This window comes from Hemibagrus wyckioides, linkage group LG01 (assembly GCF_019097595.1).
Source record: "Hemibagrus wyckioides isolate EC202008001 linkage group LG01, SWU_Hwy_1.0, whole genome shotgun sequence".
Classification (NCBI taxonomy): domain Eukaryota; kingdom Metazoa; phylum Chordata; class Actinopteri; order Siluriformes; family Bagridae; genus Hemibagrus; species Hemibagrus wyckioides.
Window position 1 is genome coordinate 19825780 of NC_080710.1, and position 11075 is coordinate 19836854.

At 38.3% G+C, this 11075-nt stretch overlaps 1 protein-coding gene across 1 annotated transcript in view; it reads right to left on the bottom strand.

Moving 5' to 3' along the window:
* Positions 1-10349, bottom strand: part of gnl2 (G protein nucleolar 2) — a 16971-nt gene extending 6622 nt beyond the window's left edge. Inside the window, exons 1-9 of the mRNA XM_058390782.1 lie at positions 10155-10349; positions 7252-7336; positions 6416-6510; positions 5972-6111; positions 4014-4198; positions 3657-3723; positions 3388-3546; positions 2703-2816; positions 1750-1878 (exon numbers count right to left, since the gene is read on the bottom strand). Coding sequence (XP_058246765.1) covers positions 1750-1878; positions 2703-2816; positions 3388-3546; positions 3657-3723; positions 4014-4198; positions 5972-6111; positions 6416-6510; positions 7252-7336; positions 10155-10218 — 1038 coding nt within the window. The 5' untranslated portion in view covers positions 10219-10349. The remainder of the gene's footprint in view (positions 1-1749; positions 1879-2702; positions 2817-3387; positions 3547-3656; positions 3724-4013; positions 4199-5971; positions 6112-6415; positions 6511-7251; positions 7337-10154) is intronic.
* Positions 10350-11075: the final 726 nt, after the last annotated feature.

Below are 11075 nucleotides of genomic sequence, written 5' to 3' on the forward strand. Positions count from 1 at the left end.
AAACCTTTGAATAATTTACCAAGGTGCTGTAGTTCTGCAGGGGCTGCAGTTGCTCCCTGGCCACTGATACAGCCACTGGAAAATACTCATCTGAGTGACCTGAATAAGATTAATTAGCTGATACTTGGCCAAGACACAACATGACTGTAGGACACATGGAAATGAGAATTTGTAGACCTCGGTTTAAACTGCAAACCTTAAAAAAACTTTCCATATACAATCTAAAATGCACTTCCTTTTACTTGTGAAAATACAATTCATTTTTTCTTTATAATGGAAATCATAAAACTGTGTGTAGGTATACACAGAGGTGTATAAACATTCATATGTATAAGAATGCATGTATATATTATGCATATACAGGTATATAAACAGATATGCACCATTTTATTCGAAACACCATACTAAATGGTGGGTAGGACCTGGCTTTGCTCTCAGATCAGGCTCTATTTTTCATGGCATGGCTTCCACAAAGTGTCGGAAACATTCCTTTGAGAGTCTGGTCCATGTTGACATGATTGCATTACATAATTGCTGCAGATTTGTCAGCTGCACATTCATCATGCAAATCTCCCATTCTAGCACAACCCAAAAGGTGGACTACTGGATTTAGATCTGGCGACCAGGGAGGACACTGGAGCACACTGTGATTGTCATGGACCTGTGACATTTTAATGATGAAAGTAGCCAGTACAAGATGGTTAAATTGTGGCCATGAAGGGATGCACGTGATCAACAGTTCTCAGATGTGTGTGCCAAGAAAGCATTTCCTAGACCATTACATGACCACCACTAGTCTGAACTGTTAACATAAGGCCGGACTGGTGCTCAGTGGACGTTTTCCGTTTTTCACATCATTGCATGTAAACACTAAAGACTTTAGTGAGTGAAAATCCCAGGAGATCAGCAGTTTATTAAATACTCAAATCAGCCCATCTGGTGCCAGCAACCATTCCATGGTAAAAACTGAAATTACATTTCTCCCAATTCTGATGTTCGACGTTCTGCCACTACATGCAGTACAGAAGGCGGTTTCTATACTCTATTAGTTAATGGTCCATAAACTACTGGCTCATTTGCATGCCATGACAATCTTATTTTAAGTGTTTTATTACACACACGATGAGCAGATGTGTAAAGTGGCCAGTTATAAAACAAAATAAAACTGCACCTAGTGTACATGTAGGCAACAGCAGTGTAGTCTTAACAATTCAAGGAAATCTGAGGCTATTTTGCTCTGAAAAAGGATTAAAAAAAAAAAAAAAAAAAATACAGCTTAGCGAAAGCTGCCTGTTTTCAATCTGAAACCTGGTCTCTAATCTCTCTAATTCCCTGAAAACCATTATTCAGCCCTGTTTGTACAGTGAGAAGAAAAGTTTGACAGGATGAAGACGGGATAAACAACCCATTTTCACACAGGCATAAACGCAACCATGTTGTAGCTAAAATCAAACTGCTGGAAACTTAAAGACATCCAAAATGTTAACATATGTCAAGAGCTGGTGCACTGTCTTGCTTGCATGTAATCCTTTGATCGCCAGCGTACTTTGTAATAAACAAACCTAAATTTGTTGAATATTATGTATTCGATGTTTTGCAAGATTGCTCAAGCTGGCTAATGATGATTAATCATGCACGTCAAATGAAAATTTATCTCTAACCGAAAAAACATGCTAGGATGGACTCAAAATGTGTACGCTAAAGCTCGACATCATGTTGTAATAAAATTCTGTTTCTCTCGATGCTTACCTTGGTCTCACCAGCAATAGGAGCCACATTGCAGACCTTTTTGGAACGAAGTGTGTTGATGACTGAGCTCTTCCCAACATTGGGATATCCAATGAAACCCACACTGATCTGCTTTTTGTCTGCATGGAGCTGGAGAAGAACAAGAAAATAAACAACTCAATTCAATATAGAGGCATCTACATCAACTGTTTCTGATGTGCAAGTCATTATGTTTGTCTAAATAGTCTAGCAGATCATCAAGTTAAATTAAAAGCACATGCCATTAAAAAAACGACATGGATGTGTGAACATCAAAACAAAGTAAAGAAGTAAAAAATCGATTGGATAACCCGGTGTCATGCATGCAAATGGTCAATGTCAGTTCAGTTTCTGCTTTCATCTCAGCCAAGACAGTTGTAAGTGAAAGCAGAATCGAAACAGCACCTTAACTGCCTTTTATCTAGGAGGTAAACAAAAAAATAGTGACTTCACCATGCTATTTGGATGTAAAATGTACGATCAGAAAGGGAAAAAAAAACACTGCAATACACACTACAGATAAGCCACTTTAAAGCCATTGGATTTCCACATTTATAACCCATCACCTTGATGTCTGCTGCCTTCATAAACCTAAGTGATTGTCTCAGTCATATAACTTTCAGCTGAATTCATATTTTAACTCTACACTCCTTTTGTGTGCTTCCAAATGCTTGTTTATGGTTAGGGTCTCAAAAAATAACCCAGAAACAGATGTGGAAATAGAAGTGGAGCCCAGTAAGTGTAAAGGTGGTAATAGAGGTTGGGTGTCTGAGACACGTTGTTCTCAAAACCTCAACACTGATGCCTTTATGAACCAAATAACTTGAAACAGCTTGTAACTGCATTCTGGTCATTCTCATACTTCTTGCATTTCTGATTCAGCCGAATGATGGCAAAGACACAAAACGGCCAAAATAGTTGGAGTGAGCGCTAACCTTTCCAAACTGACGGAGGAGTTGAATAAGAGAGCCTTTCCCGAAAGAATTAGTGAGGCTGGCGTGAAAGGCCAACGTGGGGTAATCCTGAGATAGCACTGCAACCCAGCGTTTCTGAAAAACACACACACGGGGAAAAACATTAGTGCTCACATATTAAATGAGAATAAGTTTTTGATATCAGAGGCCTATGGCATTAAACAGAGTACAATATAAGCAAACAATTTTAAAATCCTGTAATAAGAAACATCACTAATTAATGTCATATACCAAAATAGAAGAGCCATATTTTAATAAAGGCCTGCTATATATAACTCAGACTGTAATGTTTGGCAAGCAGAAACTTAAAAGCAACAACAAATTTTCCATAGGATTGCTAGAAGCAAAACAGCTCATTATTTTATCCAAGACCTCACAAGCTATACAGTGAAAGCCCCATAAAATTAATAGCTGTTGTAAACATTACAGGCCTGTTCTAAATGTCACCACCTGTAAATCCTGCCCATTTCTACTGACAACAGAATGTTGATGTCAGGCTAATCCTACTTAAAAGAAAAAACATCTTGCTTTAATACCAAAATTGCCAGGTATCAGTACACTATGCCCAAGCACTAGGTTTAATGGGCATACCCGTCAAAGAGAAAGCTTTAAGACAAACTCAGAAAATGTACCGAAGTATACTCACCGTTACCCAGGTGGGAACCAGGTCACACTTGTTGAGTACAAAGATGAGGTGTTTCCAGGGTTTCTCCTTCTTCAGGTAGGTCTCAATGTTCTGGGACCGTGTACCCATCGGGTCCCGAGCATCCAGCACCTGGATCACAACATCTGAAGAGTCGATCACCTGAAGAGAAATGCCAGTGATTAGGCTGTGTAGCTCATGTAAAAAAAATATGTACATTATACACACACAACATGCGAAACATCTTCTAGAAAAGCGAGTGAAGTGAGTACCTTATAAAGCTCGCCCCAGATTCTCTTTGACTGACCCTTCTTGAAAATTTCCTCACGAACCTCGTCCCTGTGGGAAAAGTCGAATCATTTTTGTTTAAACCAGACACAAATATGACGAAAGTTCGGATTGTCACATAAATGATTAAAAATATATAAATAGTCTAATGTAAGTGGCTTCTATTAATGTGATTGAAAGTAATTGTTAACAAATTGCTGCGAAATATGAGGAATACCATCTCTAATGTACAAAATACTCTATTTTAAAAGCTCTGCTACCTCCACCTTGTCAGCACATCAGGACTGATCTTTGTATTCCTGTTTACCAGCCTGTAAATCACATTTACAAAACCTGCTCACCTGACCCCACTGTCCTCAGTCACCAGGTCACGGTCCTTGTCGGCAACGTAACCCTGAGCCTCAGCCTCAGCCTGTTCTGCCAGCTCTTTCAGCTCTCCCACTTTCAGATTAGGCCTCTTTCTTTGAGCTTTAGGCCCAAATGTGGTCTCAAAAGTCTCTGTGTCCAGAATGTGTACCTTGGAGTTCTGAAATACATTAAGTAGCAGACATACTGGTCAACTGAACATCTTTCAAGCCCTGAAAAGACTGTTTGTTCCATTCTTTCCCCCTATGCCCCTGAAAAAACATAACGGTGGTATATTAAAAAAAATGAGAAATGTGAAGCATTTTTTTCTACATTTTTCAGTATGTCCTCAGTTCTCTATTGCCTACATCCATCACAATCCCAGTGTTCTCTTCAACACAATGCCTGATGTTTAGGACTTCTAAACGCAAACCATTCTCAGACTTTCTGAAGGCAAGACGACTCCATTGCACACCAGAGGAGGGATAAGAGAGCTGCATACAATTTATTGTTTCCACATTGCTTCCATCATCAGCTAACAGTAAGTAAAACTTTACTGTATATGCACAATATAGTTTAATATATAGTACATATGACATTGTTAGCATCCTTTTAACCTTCCAGGATTGACAGACTTTTCAAACAAGAGATCTGAAACATGACGTCTAAATAAACAAACATGCTCTCAGGGGAAAGAGTCTTGAGGTTCTTGTACAGTTCAATCCTACCTTTATCCAACACACATTTAATCTCATACTCGCTGATTCATTTCATATCCTGAATGTGCTGGTGGTTCTCACCAGCAAAACATGATGATGATTATGTATTTAAAATCACAACATCTGCATGTACTTTTATTTTAATACTGAGCACAGATCATTGGTACTGTTATTGTTATAGACCAGCATTCATGTCTAGCCTTAAATTAGTAGACAAAACTTTCCTACAGTAGAAGTATCCACCAAACCCACACAATTTATTAAAGCAGTCATTTGTGTGCCAAGCTAAAATAAGACTAAATGATCTAAAAATGACCAAAAAATTAAAACCAAAACCAAAAGGAAGTCACGCTGGTGTTGTAACACACACACAGAACACTCTAAAACTATAAATGTCATAATTAATGAATGCAAACTGTTTTCTTTTGATTACCTCATACAAATGAAAAAGGAAAAAACAAATCATCCATCACATCATACATGTCTTTAAGGGAGTAAAAACGGAAAGCATATTCAGATTATGTCCAGCTGCCTGCGCCGCACACAAACTTTTGAGTCAGTGCCAGAACACACTGGTTCAACTGCTGGTCCAAACTCACAGAGGCTCACCGCAACCAAATTGACAAAAAATAAATACACCACATGAACATTAATCAAAACTGGACCATGACATTAGTTGTTTTGTTGTTATTTTTTTTTTTAAACTTGCTGAGATACCGTAAAGAACAAGCGGGTCTGAAAAAGAGAACAAAAGGGAAAGAGACATTCACCTGACTATTTTGAATGTTTAAAGGTCTGGAATCATTTAAGGAAGGGGGGAAAAAAATCCTTCAAAGACAACATTTGCTGCTGGAACATGAGGAACTGGACAAAATGTTAAGTGTTATTTCAAGCATGTTTTAATCTCCCTGTTCTTTACTCTTGGCAAAGGCAAATCTCAAAAGCGCCAAAGAGGGCAATAACCTCTCTCACTACTCTTACTTTAAAAAAAAAAAAAAAAACCCCAAAAAACCCACACATTCCTCCAGTGCCACACTGATCATCATCAGTAGGACTCTATATTCTGTACTCTGATAGTTTCTTATCGTGCATCTTGCCCAACAAATACTGTCCTGTTACTGTCACCAGCTTCTAGATAATAAACTAAGCATCAGTGTGAAGAGCTGCTGTCTCAGTGTTGAACAAGTGTGCTGTCTAGAAAAGCTTCAAGACTTAGTATTGATGGGCATACATACGTGTGCTTTGATTCGGCCGTGCAGGAGGGACATGGGAAGTTTGCTCTGGCGCATCACCACTCTGTATGGATCTTTCTTCACTGCGTCCATCTCTTCTTGAAACTTCTGCAGTGACGACTGCTTAATGACCCGAGTATTGGCTGCACAAGTCGTGGGGCAGACAGATATAAACAGAAGTTAGAATGTATGTCAATTGAAAGAAAAAAAAAAAATCTTTAAGCAAAGCCAGCATTCACTGTTGTATTTTTTTCTTCTGCTGCACTGCCAATGTTAAAAGGCAAAAAAAGGTAGAGGGGTTAAGAAAGGCGATTCTGCTCAACTGGTAGCACAGCCAATGACATTGTAGGGAGTTCTTGACCGGGGCCAGCTATATTCACAATGTTACATTTATAGCATTTCTGATGGTCATTTCTCCTAAAATATAATAAAGACAGAAATACATACCAAACCACTTGATGTTGGGCTCAACTCTAGCTACTGTCCCAGGTGCCACAGTGGACTGGTACTGTAAAGGCTTGATGACCTTACCCCGACTGTTGCTGTAGAAAAATTAAGAACCACATTTTCTATCAATGTTCCATGTGGGAGTAAAAAAACATAATCCAATGTCTTGAGCTGCTAACATATGGCTGATTCCATTTTCCTTTAAGAGTAATTGCAGTGAGAACATTTGGACCAGTAGAACATGAGCGACTGCCACTGTGTGGGAGGTGAGGAGTTAAAATCCCAGGATTGCTGGGAGTAATGCCCTTATACCAAACAGCTTGGCTCTGTGATATATCTAGATAGTATGCGTATAAATTTAAAGAAACCTTACAGTGATGGCTCAGAGGTTAAGAGCCTCGGTTTACCAGTTGCTATCGCTGAGCTATTCAACCACAATCCTAACCTAAGGCATCTTATGATGGCCCAAAATTCTTTAGAATAGTCAAACAAGTAGTTTGTTGCACTGTACAAAGATCTGTACATGTGAACTGAAATGACTTAGTAAGCATTTAATGAGCACATCAAATTGCACATTTTAGCCAGGGTGGATGGATCGATGGATAAATGGCTAGATAAATAGACAGATAACAAAGGAAAAAGGAAATTATGCAATAAGACTGCAGATATTAAAGCTCATTTCCCCCAAATGTATTTATTTTTTAAATTATTAAAAAAAAATATACATCAGGAAGCACATCCATTCACACTTCCATTCAAGCCCCAAAGATCAAACCAAATTTACCCATGTTTTCAGCTCAGCTTATGATACCTGTGTGTGTGTGTGTTGGGCTTACCATCTCTGCTTCTGTCTGTACATATTCAGACGCTTGATAGTGGCACGGTCCCTCATATTGTTCCCTCCAGAGCCCTTAACACGATCTAGAAAAGAAAAAAAAAAAAAGCGGTGAGTTACTGAGAGCCTGTGAACATGAGCAACTAAATAAAATTGTGTACAATTAAATAAATAATAATAATAATGATAAATTAGTACAAGAGATTACAGTCAAATGTACTGTTGTACTTTTCAGTACAACTGTTCAGGAAGACAATATATTGCATATGTTTATAAGCTAAAACCATGTTGACATGGAATGATGCACTGACGTGCTCAGAGCTGCAAACATCATTCATAATACATGTAAACAACATAGGCTATTAGATTATTAGTTCATTTTTAAAATAGTTACCTTAACTTTAAGATACGAACAAATAACCTGGAAAAGAGCTTTATTCAATTAAATTTGTATATACAGAAACACTGTATATAAATTCTGGATATAAATGAAAGATTTTAAATGCATATCTAATGAACAAGCCAGAGGTGACAGTGGCAAGGAGTAAGTACCAGAGATTTGAACATTGCACTTGTATAACATATACAGAATGTATCCTGGTCAGTGCTATTTTCTCTATTTTGTATACCTATCCTGTATTGTTTTGTACTGTCTGTTGCACTGTTTGCACTTTATATAGCTAGAATAACTTTCTTTCAATCCTTAGCTCTGTGTTGTTTTGTAGCTCTATGTTGTTTTATATAGCCCCAGGGTCCTGGAGAAACGTTGTCTCATTTCACTGTGTACTGCATCAGCTATATACACAGATCAGGCATAACATTATGACCACCTGTCTAATATTGTGTTGGTCCCCCTTTTGCTGCAAAAACAACCCTGACCCATCATGCACTGAGACACCTTTCTATCAGAACCAGCATTAACTTCTTCAGCAATTTGAGCAACAGTAGCTCGTCTGTTGCATTGGACCGAAAGGGCCAGCCTTCGCTTCCCACGTGCATCAATGACACTTGGCTGCCCATGACCCTGTCACCGACTGGAAGGACTGTTCCTTCCTTGGACCACTTTTGATAGACACTGACCACTGCAGACCGGGAACACCCCACAAGAGCTGCAGTTTTGGAGATGCTCTGATCCAGTCATCTAGCCATCACAATTTGGTCCTTGTCAAACTCACTCAAATTACACTTGCCCATTTTTCCTGCTTCTAACACATCAACTTTGAGGACAAAATGATCACTTGCTGCCTAAAATATACCACCCGCTAACAGGTGCCACGATGAAGTGAATAACACTGATTATCTCCTCGCCAGTCAGTCCTCATAATGTTATGGCTGATCGGTGTATGGCTGAAAGGACAATAAAAGCTTCTTGACTTGACTAGACTTGAGATGATATGAGGAAGGAACCGGACCCAAAAGGAAAGCCATCCTCATCTGGAGGACACCGGTTAGTGTGATTATAAAATAATTTCCCTTCTTGAACTGTGTACTATATGGTTAAAAAATTGCAACTGTGTAAACAAGGCATTCATTCTATTTATAACATGAAGTCTGTCTTGTTGAAGTTCTCAGCTGTTTACTGATGGAGACTTGAGTGTAAAACTCTGCCAAGCACAGTTTATTCAGCATTTTATGTCAGGTTAAGCTCTTGGAACTTAAAACACAATGTGGTAGCTTAGTGGTTAAGGTGTTTGACTAATGATTGGAAGGTCATCAGTTCAAACCCCAGGTCCACCAAGCTGCCAATGCTGGGTTCCTGAGCAAGGCCAAGTTGTATTTAAAAAAAAAAAAGAGAGAGAGAGAGAGAGAGAGAGAGAGAGATAAGTAAGTCGCTCTGGATAAGAGCATCTGCCAAATGAAATGTAAATCAAGTAATTAAGACAAAACACACTGTTTGAGGAGAGCCAGACTTCAGTATTTGGTTATGTGATACTAGGCAAAGATAGAATTCAAGTATGGTAATAACCTTGCATTAATTCATGCCCAGAATAATGTTTATACTGCATATGCAGTTCTTCACTCTATCTTTAACATAATAGTTACTGATGAAGTCCTTGTCAAAAGTCCTCATCTGTTAAATGACTGTGGATTAGACTCCCATATTGAAAGCTTGCCTATCTCTCCTCAATTTATTGTTTACAGTTTTGGTCTTTCCTGTTAGCATTTGCATGCAGTGCACAGTAGTAGATCAAGAACCCAGACAAGAGCAGCAGATACGTGCCACTTTCCGTAAAAGTCCCAGAAAACAAATAAACATTAGTCTTTCCGATCCAGCTGCTCTACTTATCCCAATTCTCATATAAAAACATGTGGCTTACGTGACTTAACAGCTCACAACTACTCTTTGGACTGGAGTAGATTACTCTTCTGTAGATTGTGTTCGCCTGAACAGCACAATAAAAACAGCTGCAAACGTTTCTGTGAACACCTCGAACGCAATATTATTTTACTGCCGGAGAAGATTTTTCCTTTTTTCCCCCCCAGATGTGTTTTCGTAGTGTGGCTGTGTGTTATCTTCAATCGGGAGTAAAGAATGTGTGTTATGTGGCAGTAAGGAATAACATACACAAGGCTTTCCGTATGAAAGCAGGTAAGAACCCAAGCATGGTAAACTGTCTAATCAAGCCATGAGCATGAGTGACTTATTACTCTCGTGAAGTCAGGGGAACTAGTTTTACTCTAATCAAAAGTTCGCCATGACACATTTATCTACTGCAGGAGTTTACCTACAGGCAAAACGTCTACCATCTTAAAGTCACTATGTACCCTGTAAAAAACACGGATATAACCAACACGCATAAAACGCTAATGACGTTAGTGCTTGTTTTCTCAACACGCACTCTCTTCAGTGTAGGCTGGCTAACGTTAGCCGTTAGCATCCAGCTCTATATCGACGTGTCTTACCTGGATTACTGCTGGAATTTGAGGGATTTATCGAACTTTTCCCCTTGAATTTTGGCTTCGTCATTGTGCTCCGCGGCTCACAGCCTCTGTTTGTAAAGTGAAAATGAAGAATCGGGTGAGAATTTCTTTTGCCTTGCAGTAACACACGTGCTGCTATGGAGTTTAGAAGGCGACCCGGAAGTACGTCATTAGTAAGGCGACTGCTTGTGGTTTACATGCACGAATACGTCCGCATTATAGTATAGTCTGGGATCTGCAAAATATTTCTTAAAGAGAAATATCAGTATCACTCAAACCAAAGCTAGAAAACACAGTTTTACTATAGTTAATAATAATAATAATAATAATAATAATAATAATTATTATTATTAATAGTAATAATAATAATAGCAATAGTAATACTACTACAACTACTACTACTACTAATAATTATTAGTAGTAATATTACTATTGCTATTATTATTATTATTATTATTATTATTATTATTATAACAGCAATGATAATATATTTATGATGATTTTTGTTTATTATTATTAATAATAATTATTATTATTATTAATAATAATAATAATAATAATAATAATTATTATTATTATTATTATTATACTCTGAGATTTTATATTTTCATGGACTTTGCGTCAGACTTCAGGGGGCTCTAAGCAAATACCTGTCTTGCCTGTCTGATCATATGCTAGCTACATAAAAGTTTGTGATTATGGTCAGAACAGGAGGTAGGCAGTCCTCTAAAGCTGGTGATAAGTCTCATTGTGTATCCACTCTTCATGGCTGAAGTAAGTGTGCTTATTAATGGTGGAGCCATTCTGAGCTAATGGCATAGGGTTAGCTAGGGTTTCCCTTGATAGATGGTGAGCTTGGTTATCTATCAATCCCATGCTGGAGGTGGGTATTTTTTCCCACAG